The 19688-nt window shown below is 36.8% G+C and overlaps 1 protein-coding gene across 7 annotated transcripts in view; it reads right to left on the bottom strand.

Moving 5' to 3' along the window:
* The window catches only part of LOC134846855 (segment polarity protein dishevelled homolog DVL-3-like), a 42109-nt gene that overhangs the window by 4324 nt on the left and 18097 nt on the right, over positions 1 to 19688 (bottom strand). For 2 of the 7 annotated variants that reach the window (XM_063864295.1, XM_063864272.1), the window contains 7 exons: positions 7795 to 7912; positions 7014 to 7083; positions 6245 to 6712; positions 5579 to 6010; positions 5285 to 5458; positions 4259 to 4624; positions 4013 to 4036 (listed from right to left, as the gene is read on the bottom strand). In XM_063864295.1, the coding sequence (XP_063720365.1) occupies positions 4013 to 4036; positions 4259 to 4624; positions 5285 to 5458; positions 5579 to 6010; positions 6245 to 6712; positions 7014 to 7083; positions 7795 to 7912 (1652 nt within the window). Of the gene's footprint in view, positions 1 to 4012; positions 4037 to 4258; positions 4625 to 5284; positions 5459 to 5578; positions 6011 to 6244; positions 6713 to 7013; positions 7084 to 7794; positions 7913 to 9580; positions 12833 to 19688 lie in introns of those variants that run through there. The other 5 variants (XR_010162831.1, XM_063864280.1, XM_063864255.1 and 2 more) reach the window with 5 other exon arrangements.

The raw sequence follows: 19688 nt of genomic DNA on the forward strand, positions 1-19688 counted from the left end.
AAAAATGAGTGATCAAAATTTAGACTTTTTCAAGAAAAAAAAACACGACCATGAACAAGGAAAATAACACGACCATGAAAAAAGTGTTGCAAAAAAAACTTCGGCGAGAACAATTTTTAGGATGTTTTCCTGGAACAAAAAAAATCAAAGGAACGTCTTCACCTCGCTCAATGACGCTTACAAAGCAATCAAAACTATAGCCATGATTAAAAAATGAGAAAGAACTTGAAAAGAAAAAATTGAAAAAGAAAGTCAAAGTAATTGCAAAAAATACAACTTCGGCAAGAACAACTTTTAGGAATAGTTGAACAAAATGAGTTTTTTAAAACACTTTTCCCTGTTAAAAAAAGTGTATGATATCACTTTGTTCATTAGCACTTGATACATTCAGCTCATTGGTTTAAGAGTTTCTTCAGCTTTCATTTTTTAGAACTAACTGCATTGAAACTTTAAAAGTAAGCCCACTTATTCCCTTTCAATTTTAAGTATTTATGTTAATACTTTTTTCGTTAAGTTAAAAAAAAAGAAAAATACCATGATGACCTATATAAAAACTATGTTCGTCGACTCATAAAAATTTGAAACCAATAAAATGACATTTAATTAAACATAGCCAACTGACAGTTGGAAAAGAGTAATGAACGCAAGGAAACTGAAAAAAAACGATGTTTTTTCAAAAATCTTCAACATTTGAATTACGAAAAAAATAGATGGCCTTAAAGCTCTTTGAAATTGCTGAGCAATTTATATGATGAACAATTTTGTGTTAAAATTAACCCGATTTAAGAATACTGGATTAATAGGTAAAACTTTTATTTAGCTGGGAAATCTGATAATTAATTTATAAGAAGTCGACTGGGAAATAAGAATTCGACCACGTTTTTCGTGACCTTTACAATTTTCCAGTTCGATAGTTGAGTCTTCCTTCCTTTTAACAATAGAATTGCACTGAAGTTCAAAAAATCACACTGAATTTCAGAATTGCACTGAAGTTCAAAAAAAATTCAAACCGCGATAAAACGAAATTGAGCATGAACAAACTTTTTTTTCAGGACAAACGACTTAACCCTGAAAAAAAACGATAAAAAATAATTTCCACTTTCGAAACTACAAATTGTTCACGACGTTTGCGCCATTTCCACGTTTGTATTTGGAGAGTGCTAATTACATTACTTTCAGCGGATGAACTTCGATTGAAATCAAAAAGTGCATAATAACCTAAGTGCATTCATAAATGCATTAATATGTATGAATGCACATCTGTAGTTATTTGAGCGTTTTAGGGCTTTTTCTTGACAAAAACATCAGCAAGACCTATATTAGAGCACTCACGTTCATTACTCTTAAGCAAGAACATAAACAAATAGAAAACTCAACCACTTTCTTAAAAACCACATGACCTAAATGAGTAAATTAACATTGACCTAAATGAGTAAAAATGTATCAAAATATTTGAAATATACTTATTTTTTAAAACAAATTTTAGCTTAATCTATCAAAAAACTCAGCACATACTATTAAGCACTTGAACCTTTTCTGCTGCTTTAACAATAGTTGAACATCATTTTGTCCGGCCTCTTCGAAGAAGCATTGAACTAATTTCTTTTCAGTATTATCTCAATTCAAAATCAGTGACCACCAAGACAAGTCGCATTCAGCCGAGAAACCTAACAAATAATAGACTTGTCATACAGGATCTGCAGTTTCCGCATTGTCAGTTTTTTATTCTGGGTAAATACATCGTCAACTTATCTGTTTTGAGAAACTCACAAACTGTCGGCCAAAAAACTACTTGCACACGATTTGTAAAAAAAAACAATTTATTTTTGTAATTTTGACTTAAAAACCTAATATCTATATTGGGTTGATATTCTGTGTGCTTCGTGTACAGCAAATAGCCACTTTTTGTTCAGACCCCTCTCGAAGAGTTGGAGGGAATATGGCGTATGGTCTATTTTTATCCGGCCAACTTTGACTGCCTCAAGGAAAGCTCGTGGGGCTTAAAGAATGGTATCATAAAACCCTATTTGTTTTGACTCGCATTATAAAAAAACTCTCTAGTGTCGAGAAAAACTGTTCTTACTTTTCTCTTCGTTTTTCTCATGAAAAAAATTGTTTGAAAGAATATTGCCTACAGTATATATAATAATTTTAAAACAAGTCTCAAAATTTGACTATCAATTAAGGACAATCAACGGGCCTAAAAATCCTTACATTAAATTCACATTACAGTAATTGTATTCAAAATGTACAATGCACTTAACACTTTGGTTCTGATTTTATTCACAGGCGATTCAAAAAATAACACGGCAGCTAGCCGAAAAAGAATGCACGAAATGCAAATAGACAAAATTTGCAGGTAATAGTTTAGAATATAGCAAACTGAAGGCATCCACACCAATTTTGCATGTAATAAATTGGAAAGCATAGAGCGACATTGTATAAATTATGCATTTCAAAAAATTGCAAGACAAATTGAACTCGAAAACTTTTGAAATCGAATTCTTATTATTGTTATGTTTGAAACAAATAGCTTTTTTCGGTTCACTTGATTAATTTACACAGAGCAAAGATTCATTTGATGAATTTACACAAACAATAGCCAGAACGCGACAAAAAGCACCTCTTAAAATTTTAAAAAGTCCAGTAAGAAAGAGTAAAAATAAGCCTCGAACTAGTAAAAATTAGGCGACGTCTTGTATTCGAACCTACTGCGACCTAGAAATTATCAGTCTCACGCATCAACTACTCAGCTACGAACGCTTACACCATTACAAACACTAGCCACAAATAAAGCAGCTATAAAATTTCTAATACTACAGATCGTGATTATAGCAAAAAGGCACACAAATGAACACTTTTATTTGCGAGTTAGGTTAGAAAAAAAGCAGGTTGGTACTGGAACCCTAGCTGCTGACTAGTGTAATAATGCATCAACTGAGTTAACTGATTTCTATTCGAATGTCGAAGCACATGCTAATAAAGGCCGTGAAGGTGCCAACTGAGCAGTCATAACTTGGGTGAAAAGCAGTCATAACGTTGAGTAAAAAAATTTTGGGCTTTATAAATTTTGTCAGACTCCGCCCAGACCATGAGCACATGAACATTAAAAAAAATTTCGCCCTTCATACGATGCAACATGAATACCTGCTTCATTTAAAATTTTAGATATGGTATTGATATGGTAAAATAGCTGAACCTTCAAAAAAGTGCATGCTGTTGAAATGAAGTCGAAAATTAGTAGACACAAGTGTAATTTTTATTATATAGAAAATCTCAAGTGCACAAATAATTTCATTTGAGTTTTTTACACAGGGTTCAAGCGGAGCTTCGCATCACCTGCGATACATCAAAAATTATAAGACGAAAAAACTAGGTCTACAAAAGTTTAAATTACGTATGCCTCGATAGAAGTTCATCACAGGCAAGCGGGCCAGGCATTTGAATATTAAATTAGCAAGAGAGCAAAACTTATGAAGAGGCAGCAAAGCCGACCACCTTTGAGCAGACACAAGTTGCGCCGAAAAAAATACGAGTTTATAAATAAATCTATAAAGTTTTAAGTCCCTCCTGAAATAACAAAAAAAAACTTGCACTTGCAATTAAATCAAAAGTTGCTTAAATCGCAAGAAAAATCCGCGGTGTTGCAACTAAGTCGACAAAACTTGAGCAGACAAGAAAGTCCGACAATTCTATTTTTACCGGAAACAAATTCAATTGCATACATATTGAAAAAAAAAAGATCTGGTCGGGACTCCATCCCCAGACTTAGGGTACAAAGGCGACGGCGATACCTTTAGGCGAACTGTGAAGGAACCTGGAAGTTGTTAAGTTTCAATCATAAAGCAAGTTGAAGACTTGCTGCGAGAAAAAATCTAGTACCCAATTACATTATACTTGCTCGCGCAAGTGTAATATTAGAGATACAGAAACTCAGAGAACAACAGGGCGACATCTGGTGTGGCTGTTTTGATATGTGCAAGTGCGGAGTGCTTAACTTCACTGCTCTTACCATTAGTGGCCATTGGCTTGCCGGCTAAATAGCGAATTGAATATTAACTTTTAAATGTGGACTAATTAGGCCATGACAAACATATTTGGTCTTCATTCTTAAACTTGTTAAAATTTCTTCTTACACCATAAAGTTGATGCTTACGTGAGGTTGGTGGTGGGAGCCGACTATTTATTCAAGCTATGTAAAACTCAAATAATAAATAGCATCATAAGCGCACTAATTGACACTATAGTCTGTTCTTACCCGGACTAGAGTGACCTCCGTTGCTCATCAATTGTTGCTGCTGTGCCGAGGACACCATAGGCATCTGTTGATGACTCATTCCGCCCATCCCCATTGGGCCAAACGAGTCTAGTTCATTGACGGTGAATGCTCCTTGTGGTCCTGCGCCCGGGTGTCCCATAGGTGGTGGAGGCAAGGGCTGGTTGCCTTGGTAGCCGGCTGTCCTAGGCTGGTAGCCCATGTACTGCGGTGCTCCCCATGGACTTGCATAGGGCAGGGGTGCTAGCACGTCGTTTTCCTCGTCAACCTCCAGGGGATCTCTCTCACGCTGCTTCAGATTTGCGCCTGCATTACTGTTGTCTCCAGGGTAGGACAAATTGTTCATATCTGTACGAAAAAAGACTAAACATAGCCAACAGACAGTTGAAAAAGTGTCAATCAATTCAAGGAGACCTCGAATAAATTGACTTCTTTTGAAAAAACTCAACTTGTCGAATTACACAAAACATATTTCAAGTTACAGCTCATTGAATTTCCAGAATCTTTTATAATTGACAATTTTTGATCAATCCCAATGAAATATAGTTTTAAGGCTCTTTTTCCTTCCCCCCCCCCCCCACCTGCAATTTTTTACAAGTAAGTTTGTTGACCACATTGACGACTGTTATGAAAAGTGACATATAGACTAATTAGGCCATGTCAAACATATTTGATCTTCATAATCAACCTCGTAAAACCACTCGTTACACTCAAAAATTGAAGCTCGTCTGAGGTGGGGGGGGGGGGGGGAAGAGCCAGTTTTATACTCCGCTCGGAATTTTGAAAATTAAAATCCAGTTTTTGAAACTAGAAGTCATTCAAGTTTGCTTGCGTCATTTGACCTTTTTTTTAATTTGAGAAGTTAATGTGACTTCCATTTAGCAAATGAATTTAAATTGAACTTGAAACGAAGTCAAAAGACAAATAGCGAAACCATTTTTTCCATTAACACTTAATAAAGTAATCCCCAAGGAAGGGTGATATCAGAATTTAGAGCTATAAACTGACTGGTGATAGCGTGTTCGCTGTTGAAAATGTAGTAGCACTGTTCGGAGAATGAGGCCTTTCCCGTGGTGTGTTTGATGAAGCCATCTTTGAGTAGTCTGCTTGCATACTTGTGTGCATCTCTCCTCACAGAGAAGCCATCCAGGTGCTCGAACAGCCAGTCCACAAGGCTGTGGCCTACAGAAGCAGAGCACGCGAATTAGACTAACACCAATCACCATCTTTCAATTTCGACGTCACTGAATAGAAAAGCATCAACTTTTAACGAACAACTAAGAGTACATCACAGGTTCTGACCTAGGAAGGCGTTAGGAATGGTGATCTTGAGCCACATCCTGTCCTTGATCTCCAGACCAGAGTTGGGCATTTGGACCGCACGCAATACAGTGAGCACGTCTGTCTTGGTTGATAAATGATGTCCACCTATCATTCCCATCCCCATTGCCCCTCCCATATTTTCCTGCTGCTGCTGTTGCTGGTGGTAATCTGCACTGCTCATCCCAAAAATCGGAGTCCCGTTTGGTCCAACCATCTGACCAGGTCCTCCGCTTCCAGGAGTGCCAACTGATCCTCCCCCACTGCCTCCGCCGGATATCATGTTTCCCATTTGACCTCCGGGACCTCCACCAGAGAACGTGGGGGCTCCTGATGCACTGGGTGGGGGCGCACCTGTGATTGCAGCCAGTAGGTAATTCGTGCTGTCTGCTCGACCGGGATAGATTATGCTGCCTGTTAATAAGCAACGCAAGCTGGTTAGCTCAACACTAGCTCAAACGGTTAGTACAAACAATTGAATCCAAAACCCCAGAGCCAAGTTTTTTATTTAAAGAAACTTGGCAGTTATTATTGGTTGATTTAGTAGCGTTTGGCGGCTATTGAAATACCGTTGACTTTTGTATCAGAATGTTAGGATAGATCGCATTTCAAACCGAAGCGCATATCACATGATTGACGGCTACTTACTTTCAGGGAGAGAAGAGGACAGAGACCCGTCTGAAGTGACTGAGGCAAGCGAGGGACTAATTGGCCCACTGCCACCTCCCCCAGGACCACCGCCCTTGTAGTTCATCATGCGACTGGCCTGTTCAACCCAAGACTGCGGATCTCCAGCTGTAGAGCGCAGCTGCTGGGACATATGGTCATTGGCCTTGGGCAGTGAAAGGTAAGACTGAGGGTTTGGGTTCCAGCATTTTGCTACCACTAGCTTGATGGGTCCAGGGCGTACCACGACATCTCGCAGAATCTTGACAGCGTCGTCATTGCTCATGTTTTCAAAAGAGTACTCGTTAACTTGTAGGATCATGTCTCCCGGCTCTATTCTTCCATCCTGTGCTACTGCGCCGCCGGGCATAATTGTGCCGACGTAGATACCACCGTCACCCTGCTTGTGTGTCTGTCCTACTATGGAGATGCCCAGAAAGCTGGTCGTTTCTTAAACCAAAAAGGCAATGGTAAACTATATTTAAGTACAACTAATTCCAATGCGGGCAATAGTTAAGGATCATTTGTTTGAAGGGTAATCACACTTACTCTCCGAGACCGTAACTTTATAAATCTTGAAAAAAATATCAGGTAATTGGAACGCTTTTCATGTCATAGAGCATTAATTCTGTAGGTCTATTGAGTCAACCTTCGTCTGTCGCAAGAAACTTTCAGTTTCGTATCCGTTTGACAAGTTTTGACCTGTTAGGTACGTACAATAAATCCCATAAGTTATTTGGACTTTTCTTACCCATGGAGAGTGTAACTGTAATGATGTTGAGCGACATTGTTGAATCGGTGATACTGCTGAACGAATTGGCCTGTAACACATCCATGTTTTAAACACACAATATCAACAAGGAGGGCCGGTTGCTGTGCAAATAGCAAATAATGTTCCGACCATATTCTTTAAAAAAATACAAAAAAATTTAATGTTTTTTTTTCAAATTAGTGTTGTTGTTTTAATCGTGGTGAGATGAAAGGATCTGATGAAAACCAGGAAATTAGGCCTATTCGACAGTTACAGTAAAATAGGCAAATAGGTCAACGGTTTTTGTCAAAAAAATAACCAAAAAAAAACAAAATTTTTCTTTGCAGAAATTATTTTTTTGCAGAAAAATGAAAAACTTTAAAAAACATTTTTAATGGAGTTGTGTAAAATTTCAAGTCTTATCCTTCTATAATAAGCCTGCTCGCTTTCTTTACTCGCTGGAAATTAGACTCAAACTCAGACATTTCAAAACAGTTTTTCTCAACACTGGGACAACTTTTTTGAAAACTTTTTTATGGCGTTCGAATCACGAGTAAAAAGGCTTTAATATGATATATCGCTCAACCTATTTCGATGATTATTTGTGGTGCCTGCATTTGCGTGAAAAAAAAACTAAAACACACCTGAATACAGTTCCTCCTCCATTTTCAATGGTCGGAACAACAAGAAAGCGCATCTAGTGCATCGATTAATTCATGACTAGCATCAGTGCTCTCAAAATTATATTTCAAAAAGTATGAAAGAGCAATGGATAACTAACCCTGCCGTTGACGCGTCTCTGGAAGGGTTTCTTCTTTTTCTTGCGTTGGGGTCTTTGTCTTCCACCTGGAAGTCCCATCAATCTAGAAGGGAGATTTCCACCAGTCGAAGAGCTGAATCTAAACAAAGAATGCGGTGGTAACTTAAGAACTTCAAAAAAAAAATCTTGACAATGAAAAAAAATTTCAGTTCAGTATTTAAACAAATCTCTAAATTTTAACCGACAATAAATATTTCAAACTGTTCCTCTTCCACATATTTCAAACGGGTTGAAACTTGACCTTTGTCATATATTAGGAGCAAACAAATTTTTAAACATTCACATCAATTATGCAAGCTCCTGAAATGCAAGAGCTACCCAAAAAACTGCCAGGAGGACGTGTCTCAAAAACACGGTAAATTTGAAGCGGATCGCATATTTCACCCCTTTCTAAATTTACCGTCATTTTATTCAGATAAGAAACACAGCCAACAAAAAATTGAAAATTTGGATCTTGTTAACTTTTTCCCCCCTATGGTACCTTGTAACGAATCTCTCCCCCCCTCCCCCTATAAAGAACGAATTGAACAGTTAAGCAAATACAAATTTAGTACCTTGTAACGAATTTCCCCCAATAGCAATAGGGGGGGATAATTAACCAGATCCGAAAACTTTTCACTGAACTAAAGAAAGCCGAAAAAACGAATGCCTTTTTTATGCCGAATTTTCAACTTTTGAATTTCGAAGAAACAGATCGCGTTGAAACTCTTTGAATTTCGAGAATTTTCGATGAACGACACACTTACTTAAAAAACTAACCGAATTCGAGAAGACTGTGCCAACGGGTAACTTTTTTTTTATTCCGCTGGGAAATTCTTAAACTAAAACCCATGTTCAAAACTCAAAACCATTCACGGTTTTTCACGCCCTTTGCACTTGTTATTGAAGAGCGTAAGTTTATTTCGTTTGGGCAATCAAATTCAAATCTAATTGAAAAGAAATGAAACGTTAAAGCGCGAAAAATCAAATTCGAGTGTGAAAAACTTTCAAGAGATTTCCTTAAAAAAAAACGAGAAACAAAAAACCCGCGACCTAAATGATGCCTTCTCTCAATTCATTGACACCTAAAAAGTGTTGCTTTGAACAATGGTGACCTATATATTTCAAGACTGTGTCGACTCCCAGCTCATTAAATTTCGAATTTATAAGTTCAAACTAACAATGGAAAAAACGGCGGCAGATATGATTTTTTCCGGATTTGCTATGCTAGTGCTACATTAGACAAGAAGACCATATAATAGGGTGCCGGACATCAAGCCGATGGGACTTCAAGCCGAAGTCTAAAATTAGGGACTTCAAGCCGAATAGTTCCTTATAAAGTCGTGAAGTGAAATAAGATTAACTTGAAAACTTTTGAAGAATTTCTGAATTTCATGATCTTTCTTTACTAGTTATCTGCGTTTTCATAAAATTTAAGCCTTCAAAGGATGTTTCGGAAAGTTGAAAAGTAAAACATGGTTGAAGGCATTTTTCATTTTTATAATTTATGCATTTCAAAAACCGGCAGATACACCGACTGATATCATCTATGAATACAGACTGAAAAGCACGTCGCTTCTATCATACAGTTAGACGCATGAGACAACAAATGACAAGAACATTGCCAATTACTGTTTCCGACTAGTAACCGTGCATGTTTCAACTTTGAAACACTTGTGATCCTTACAAAATTGGTATTGGCGTGCTGGAAAATGACCATATATATTTTATACTTCTCAGCAAAAATTTGCACTCGGCAGTTACTTACTGCATATGACAGTATGGACAGAGGTATCGCGTTGCGATACATCCATGTTGTTGCATTTGATTCGCAAATTGCGCCTTTGAGTCGGAAGAGGAGTAACAATTGCATTTATTTTCCACTGGTTTCGACTGTGTCTGCGAACTCATGCGCACGCTACTCGAAGCACTACAATAATTTCCATAGTTTTGATACGCTTGCTCCTGGTGCTTTTGGACTACTGGTTGACAATGAAGTAGATCGTGTGAAGATTTTGTCTGCTGGGGTTGTGAGGGTGCAGGCGTTGAGGTATGGGTTGTTAGCACCGATGATGATGATGGAGTGGATGGTGGTACCGGGAAATTCTCTGAGGAAAGCGACGATAGTAAACTATAGGGTACCGAGAATCGTAACCTCGACTTCTCATGTTCTTGCTGATTGTTGTAAGCATGTAACGAGTAGAGGTCATCGCATGATGTCAGACACGTCGCCATCGAATACATGTCAGCTGTTACTCCTAATCTATTGTTCATTGTGGACACCTCTTCGTCGCTGTCATCTTCATATTCGTCTGCGTCTGGGTAGTACGAAAGCGATCCTCTCTCATACATGCTTTTAGGTCTTTCTCTCTGTTTTTGTCTGTTTTGCTTGTTTAGCTGATGTTGCCTGGTTCTCGTTGCAGGCACAGCTGGGACTCCAGAATTTCTATGGTTGCTCTTCGATTGCTGGGTGGAATTGTGATTGTTGTTGTGCGTAGAATTGGAATGACTCTTACGAGCGACATTTGTACCCTGTGTCTGATTGTTCCTATCAAACTCCGACGTTTTTTGCATCTGTTTGATGTTCGCCCCTTGTTCCGGCGGGCGAGACGATTGCGGTTGTCGTGTTTGTGATATGTTTGCTTGTTGCGCATCGTCCGTTCTCTGTTGATTGTGAGTTCTAACCAGGATCTCCTTGTCTCGGTCCCATTCCACAGAGGAGAGAGATGGACACCTCTCATAACCTGCGCTCTCAGGACCCGTTCTTAGTCGACCAGTCATTGCTGTAGAAAAACCTCGGCCGCCAATAAATCTCACTGAATTATAATTTAGTTTGTAGCACAGAGAAGTCACTAGACAATCTGTAATATATCCTGTATTTTAAGGAGGTTCGACGTTTGCAGCATCAATGATATTAGGCGAAGCATGCTCAACTTAAGAGAGCAGTAGAAAAATAATTGATCAAAATAGGTTTGACATCAATGCGAGTACATATACGTCGACAATAAATTCAGACCCCCACTCGACTGTTTGATTCAGTGTGAGATAAAATTTACTATTTGATGGCTCAATAGAACTTGAAGCAGAGCGGCTGCTAGTCAATCGGCGTCACAGATGTGATGCACAGTAAGCTGTGTTAAACAGGTGTGCGACGTCCGCTGTGGTAAGGCGAATTGATTTCAGTCGATCAAACTACAGTAGTGTGCTTTAGAATCGAACAATGGTAATGCAATGTGAACGTAATACACTTTGCAGTTCAAATGGTAAAATTGAATCGATTCGAGTAGTAATAATTGTAAAAGGTGATTGTGAATCAATTAAAAATGCGTTTCAATAAAATAATTTAGACGAGGCGGGACACATTCAACCAAATTCTTATCTCGATCTCTACAATATTCTTTATCTTGATAGATAAAATCAGAGGCCAAAATTGGTTCATAAAGAAATGTACGCCAGTGATTATGTAATATTGTGTTGATTTGAATGGTATGTTTTGTTGTTGCACCTGGTGCGAACCTGATTGCACTTCCCATGGATGTTGGTATCATTAAGACGAAGAGACGCGAACACAACAGGACATGGTAATACCTAATTGGAACCACGAAACATTTCCACAATTACTACCAGTGCTTCTAGCTTCTCTTCTTTTTGATTTCTCTCTTTGACTCTTAATACGACAAGTATTTGGCAAACAGAAGAGCAAGAACAATTCGCTCACAGCCAGATTCGCAATCGGAGTCAGAACTCAATTAAACTTAACTCTCTCGACACAATTGCACTACTAGAAGCAAGACAGCAATTATTACTGGTGTTAATGTTTCACTACGGAAAAACACATGGAATATTAAGATTCAGAAATAATGAGAAACCGATTTCCAGCAAAAAAAAAAAACAGACGATTAGAGTAAACAACATTACCATTCGCATGTCATGATAACAATATATCTGGAGCGGCCATCGATTCATAAGATCTAAAATCCTTAAATGAACATAATAATATGAAGGAGCGCAGTTCAGTATATTATGTTTCACTCAATCATAAAACAGGGTATTCAATTAAGAATAAAACAGAAAAATGGGCAGGGCTCATTATCAAAGAGTAATTGTCTGCCAGTATCAATGTTATAAACCGTGACTCTTGAGGAGCAGACAGGGTTGGTAATAATGAATCCACGAAAATAATCACAACTCTGAGTGCTCGGTCAGGTCGTAATAGTTCTCTTCGGGATTTCACAGACGGTAGCGAACGTGTATTAAGTTGAATACAATGGCAGACTGGATAAAGATTGCAGTGGAAGAGGGCTTAATGGTCCGTGGGTTGGGTCGACACCCGGGTAATCCAAAGTGGAGAAAGGAAGCGTATTTGTGGTAGTTACTAACAACAACAAAGGACACCAATCATTACACAGCGCGGCATGAACGGGTTGCATGAATTTTATAACTGCTTAACTTACTACTTAGCAGCACAGACAGATACGTCTCTTCGATTGAACGTTTTAAGGAGCGGTAAGCGTTCTTATTGTTGTCGAAAGAAGAACATGGCGTCGAAATCATGACATTCAGCTTCAAAGAAAGCAGCTCATTATCAAAGCAACTGGCGATCATGATCAAATATTTTCGACCATTTGAATTCAACCGAACGATTAAATAGACCGGGATTGTAAGGAGCTCTCGTCAGAGTAGAGAATGACTCGCGAGAATATAAAACTAAACAGTTTATGAGTGGAGGTAAACATAGGTGTCAAACGAAACAGCCCCCAGAAATTACTTCGCAGCGTCATAAGGTTCCAAATCAACTTCGCTCTTCTTTTTAGCAACTTTCCTTTAATCTCAGTCAATTGGTCGGAGAAAATTTTAAAATCGAATTTATTTGCATTATAACCTGTTAAACCAATTTAATGCCGGCTGCAACTTTTGGGAATCAAGTTGAAATAGACATAAAACTTGATCATTAAGGTCACAGTTTGATTTTTGATACGAGTTTATCTTTGTTTTCTGTGTTTGTCATTTGTCCCCAATTTGTCCAAACACCTGACGATCCAAACACAGCTGGTCTATTGATTTTTGCTTTTCTTCTTCTTGCCAATGGCTAGACAGATACTCAACAGCGTTTCATGGCAAGGCCGGGCAGATTCTGGCGTGCAAACCGGTTCCAAACCAACTTCGTGAAAACCCGAGGCGAGGCGAAGCACGGTCCAGTTTAAGCGCGTCAAATTAAGCGGACGACTTGATCAAATAAACAGTGATCGATATAATCATCATGCTGCCGGACATTACAATTCGCTATAGAACCAGATCATAACAGCCCGGATTCCACAATTTTGAACTGCCGAATTTCGGATTTACTGAGTAGCACATGCTGGTTTGTAATTATATTATGAAACTTAATTGCTTTTGTATTTTTACTTATAAATTAATACTTAAGCTCGATGTGGTTTTTTCTGAAATTTTTATTCAGAATCAGGGGGGACAAAGACTTTTTTTAAAAAGGGTGCATTGATTTACAAAACAAATCGACAGATAGGGCGGTTTTTTCAATCGGCGAAAAACGTTATATCGTTTTTCAAAATGTGTCAAAAAGTCAAAAACAGGACATTTAACAAGTCCATAGCTGATTCCCTATCAAACATCAGAGAAAACGCTTTAGCAGGGGAGATCAATTGATCACCTCAACACCTCTTGATTTCCTAACTTCAGAACTTGGGAAATTGAACAAAGACCAAGAAATGGGTCAATAGATATTTCTCAAGTCCATAGCAAAATCCTTACAAACTATGGGAGAACTCGCGTATTCAGGATCTACCCCTTCAGCTTGTTCCTTTGATTGAACTCTGGACCTCAGATTTGGAACCAACATTTTCGAAAACTACAAAAATTTCAATCACGAACAGAATTTCGAATAAAGGACAACCTCGCTTTGTCCAATATGGTTTTTCTACAAAAATTAGGGCGTAGCTGCTATGCTGTGAAAAATCTTAGCGCGAAAATTGTATATTAAGCACGTTATCTCAGATTTGGCCAAGCAATCCACAATCAAATTCCAAAATACTTCACAAATTTCAAAAACTGGACAATTTTTGTGGCCATAAACTTTTTGTCCAAAAATGAGTCCAAAAATGTGTCAGGTCAAAATGTCAATTATATGACATTTCTCAAGTCCAGAACTGATTTTTACATTAATTAATTAGGTAGATTTCCTTTATACAGGGGATACCTCAACACCTTGTTCTTTGGTTGAACCCTCAATCTCATATTTGGCACCGTAGATCTCGAAATACCCAAAAAGTTTCCAAAGCACTGTCAACATTTCAAAACATGGATTTTTGCTAAACCCAATATTGCTTTTCTAAAACATAACAGGCCGTAGATTACAGCAGTTTTCAAAAAAATTTTCTGCAATCTCAAACTTGGCAGGGATTTTCAAAGAGTGGACCTCAAAACTGAACAATTTTAATGGTTAAAATTTTCGTCTACAAAAAATAGGGCGTAAACGTTTATGCAGGGAGGATTCCCAACACTGATTTTAGCGACTGAACAATTGATCTCAAATTTTTAGCAGGGTAGAGAAAAAGGCAGAAACGGGCAAAGTTTAAAATTTGGACATTTTCTAAGGTCATAACTTTTTTCTACAAATATTAGGGCTTCGCAGCTTATGCTGGGGAGATCCACCTAACATGGTCTTTTGATTAAACTAGTTATCTCCGATTTGGCGGGGTAATTTTAGAGAAAATAAAAAACTCATAATGGGTCAAAAACTCCTGAGGGTGATGAATTCCTGAGGAGCGACAAACTAAATCTGCACCTAAGAGTACCTATGATTTTCCTTGTTAACAATTTCTTAGCTTCAACCCATACAAAGCTGTTAGAAAACTTGCTTCTGAGTTTCAGAAGGACCTTGATACAATCAAAGAGAAAGGGGAACCCAGTACGCCAAAACATATAAACTTGTAACAGGTGAGATCTGAGGAGAAATAGATCATTATCCAAACAGTTAAACAAACGCTCAGTGACGCTTAGGAGAGCAACAAAAACACCAGAGAGCAAATTTAAAGTAGGGTTGGGCTGAAATAGGGAGCAGTTAAGTCCGAACAAACTACGACAAAAGATCAAAGAATAAGAGCAATGAAGCGACAACAAATCTATCATTCAATTAATATCATTCGGTTCCAAAAGCATAAATAACTTCAGAGGATATACCGGAACAAGAACACGAGGTTATAAGATTCCATTTCTCAGTGACTACTACCGTTCTATTCGATCGAAATCATAGCAGAAGAGCAAAAATTAATTGAATTCACGTTCGAAGACAGGTTTTATAAAAGAAAGGATAATTAGAGACACTCCTGCACACTCCCTTAAACAGAGTACGACAAATCGCAGTCAAGGAAAAATTAGGAGTCATGGAAAATCAACATTAATAGATCTTTATATTCAACCAGAAAAGAAAACGAAAATAATCATGAATGGTATTACGAAAATTCTTTTCTTTTAGATAAAGCAATGAATGACTTAAATGAGAGATTAATAACCTGCTGACGCTTATCTGAGCTGTGATTTTATGCACCTTCACGAATACGCGGCGAACTTTTAGTTTAGAAAAACTTTCAACTTTCAAAATTCCAAGAAAAAAATGGCCTTAAAGCTCATTGATATTCTAAAATCAGTCATGATTGTTGATCGTTTTTTTGAGAAAACTAATCCAATTTGAGAACACTGGATCAATAGGTAAAATTTTATTCCGCATTGGAATCTGATAACTAAATTCCATTTTCGAAATAAGAAGTCGATAACGTTTTCCGTGAACTATAAACTTTCGCATTTCGATAGTGGAATTTGCCTTCCTTTTAACAATGGAAATGAGCTGAACTTAAGAAAAAATCAAGTCAAACCGCGAAAAAATAAACTTGAGCGTGGAAAAAAATTCCCGGAAAAAAACAAAATAACCCCCACCTATAAAACAGTCTGAACTACGTTCATCGACTCTTAAACAGTATATCACTGACTCGGCAATTTTACACATACACCAAGAAAATAACATCGCAAGCAAGAAGGCATAATCTCAGACAAAAACAAAGTCGAAAAACTATTTGGGAAAAAATTGAACATAGCCAACAGACAGTTGGAAAAGAGTAATGAACGTAAGTTAACAAAAAACACTGACTTTATTGGAAAAATCGAGCGAGGGCGAGAACGAGCTTCAAAGCAAGAAAAAAGCTTCCCTTTAAGATCTTTGAATTTCTAGAGAAATTTATTAATGTCGCTTTTTCGATAACATTAACCCAACTTGAGAAAACTGGATCAATAGGTAAAACTATAATTTCGCTGAATTAAATTCCACTTTCGAAACTAGAAATCGTTCACGTTTTTTTTTGCGCCATTTACACGTTCCTATTTGGAGAGTTCTATTTACGTCACTTTCAGCAGATGAATTTCAACTGAACTGAAAAAGTGCATATATACCTAAAAGCATTCATAAATGCATCAATATGTATGAGTGCACATCTGTAGTTATTAGAGACTTTTAAGACTTTTCCTGACAAAAAAAAACAAAAAAAAAATCAGCAAGACCAATCTAAGAGTATTCACTACGTTCATTACTCTTAAAAATGACTATCAATTTTAATAATAAGGTAAATCTGCAAAGTTCAAGCTGTGGAAACCTAAAATGAAAAAAACTACGCAAACAACCGAAATTATCGAAGAAAAACAGCAAAATCAAGAGTACTAACATAACTACTAAAGAGTTTTGTAAGAGCAGCAAAAAATCCAGAAGTTCAATTTCAACTTTCAAGAAACTGAGCAAGTCAGCCCGAAGAAAACAATAGATGGCCTCAAAACTCTTCAAAGTTCTAGAACAATCTATAATTAAATTTCTGGTGATAAAATTAACTCAAGTTAAGAAAACTGGATAAAAAAGTAAACGTTTTATTTGTTGGATCTCTGATAATTAAAATCCATCTCCGAAATGATAAATCCATCAACTTTTTCGCGACCTGTGTACTTTCGCTTTTGGATAGCGGAGTTTGCCTTCCTTTCAACAAAAGAAATGAATTGAACTAAAAAAAGAAATCAAAAGTCAAACCGGGAAAAAAATTTGAAAAAATCATCACGACCTATATAATAGTCTGAACTACGTTGATCGGCTCTTAAAAATGAGTAAAACGAAAACGATCCAACTGTCAAAAAACATTTTTAAAAAGTCAATGAGCTCAAAAACATAAACAGATAATTTATTTAACATAATAGCTAACATAAGGATGTTAATGAACAAAAGAAGCAGAAAAAAAACATTTCAGAATTTCGAACAAAATCTTTGAAGCTGTTTGAAGCTCTTCATAAGAAATTTTATGCAAACGTTTCTTTATCCAGTTGTCTCAAAATAGATACTTGTGACAAACAGACAAAAAATTGAGTTTATTTGGGAAAAATATTGAGTGCGTTTGGGACAAAAATGAACTGATAACAACTGCGTTTCTTGAGTCAACAACACTTGCTGAGAAATTTTCCGCCCCCATTTTTCAGAGCAATAAGCGAAATTCAATCCCCACTTTGAAAGTATAAAATGAATTTGCCAACAAATACATACCTTGACTAAATGAATGAAGTATAAGAAATTACAGCAAGAAATAATGCAAATGAGTCATTGAAATTCACAAAACTTGATTCCATACTTCATGAGCCTCTGCATCAAATTAGGCGAAAATCACTCGAGCACATGTTTTGTACACAATTTTTTTTGTATACAGAGACAGCGGAGCTTCGCATCAAAAACGGTACAATTGTATATACTAGTGTTCAGGCGTAAAAAAATCAGACTATGAAAAAGCTGCGGCATTCCATATTTTTTTCCAAAAATTTCAAATACCTCATGAGTAGGCCACTCCAGTCACTAATGAACACGCCTATGATTAATTAAATCATAATTACTTATGTGACAAACTCAAACCAGGCAAAAGAAACGGACAAATATTTTTTTTCTCCAAATTTTTGTAATCCGATAAGATCATGATTTGAAACAAACAGCTTGTGATAAAACTTTAAACACAGAAACGAAGCTGCGCTTCTCAAAAAGTAGCAAGAAAACGGCAAAAAAAAACGAAAACCAGCTTTGAAAATTTAGAAAAAATGCTCTATGGCGGATTCGATCTTTCCACCAGGAGATTTAGAGTCCCCTGTCCTCGCATCTGTGCCACAGACCCTTGACAACTTACTAACACTAGCCACAAATAAAACAGCTACATATGCTAATAAATTGCCAATGGGATGCAGCAGAACAGGCACCAAATACAACTAAACACAATCTCGCACAAAGTAATATGTAATATAAGAAAATGAAGGTATCCACGCTAACTATTAATGTAATAAAACGGAAAGCATAAAGCCAAATTAAGCAAGATAATGAGTAGCAAAATATCTGAAATCGAGTTTCTATGATTTCGCTGTTAATTGAAACAAATAGCTTTTTTCGGCTCATTTGATAAAATAAAAATGCATCAACTGTGTTAAATTATTGCTAATCGAATATCAATGCACATGCTATCAAAAAGGCATGAGGATGCCCCAAAAGTGTTTTTCCAAAAGCCACGAGGATGCCCCAAAATTTTTTCCCCAATGTTTGCGACTTACGTTGGAAAAAAACCGCATTATTACGCTACGCTCGCTGATGTAAACAAGACTATTAATTGCATTCTTGTGACTGCAAAGAGCATTAAAATAAAAAAATTAAAAACATCGTCCAATAATCGCAAGCAGGAAAAAAACAGCTAAAATTATTTTGAACTCAATTACTGACACAATTATAGATACTTATCAAAGGATTTTCTCACAGAAGCGAAGCAGAGCTTCGCATCACGTGCGGTACAACACCGGTCGAAAAGTGAAAAAGATCTCGATAGAAGTTTATAATAGGCAAACATGCGAGACAATTGAATATTAAAACAAAGCCAACTGCCAGTTGGAAAGAGCAATGAACGCATGGAAACAAAACAGAAACAGATGGCCTTAAAGCTCTTAGAATTTCTAGAACAATTTATGATTTTTTTCATAGACTTAACCCATTTTGAGAAAACCAAGTCCATCACGTTTTTCGTGACCTTTACACTTTTTGGGTTACATTGTGGAGTTTGCTTTACTTTTAACAACAGAAATGCACTACCTTGAAAAGAAATCACAGGTAAGACCGCGAACAATCAAAATTAAGCGTAAACCAACGATAAGATTTTTTTCCTGAAAACCAACGAAAAAATTTTTACTAAAACTAACAATCGTCTTCACAAACCAGAAGGCCAGAAACCATAGTCTTCACAATCCACTTTCAAAAGCAGAAGTCAATCACTTTTTTCATGAAGTTTGCTGTTCGATAGTGGAGTTTGCTGTTTGATAGTGGAGTTTACCTTCATTCAACAGAAGAAAATAAAACAAATTAACATGTAATTAATAAACATAAAAACCTCAAGGAAAAAAAAAACAAACAAAAAAAATAATCACGAGCTATATAAAAAATATCATTAAGAAAAATCATTACGTACATTTACTCTTAAGAAAAATATTTTCAATTGCTTGCAGATTTTTTGATTTTACATTGAACTTTTTATTGCCAAATGAGGCTTCTAAAAATAGTTTTCGAGGTTTTTCACGGCTTATACGGAAACTCTTAAAATTATAACTGTTCGCTCACTTTACTCGTTTTAAAATGGGCGAAAAAACCAATTTTTCTCAATCGAAGAGTAATGAACGCAAGTAAATATAAAAAAAACACTTTCTTGAAAAAAATAAGTAGTCAAAAAAAATGAAACAGGAAAAAAAATTAGGTCTACCAAAATTTTAAATTTCTCGAACATAGCCAATCGAAGATTGGAAAAGAGTAATGAACGCAA

Source organism: Symsagittifera roscoffensis, chromosome 1 (genome assembly GCF_963678635.1).
Source record: "Symsagittifera roscoffensis chromosome 1, txSymRosc1.1, whole genome shotgun sequence".
NCBI classification, from domain to species: Eukaryota; Metazoa; Xenacoelomorpha; order Acoela; family Convolutidae; genus Symsagittifera; species Symsagittifera roscoffensis.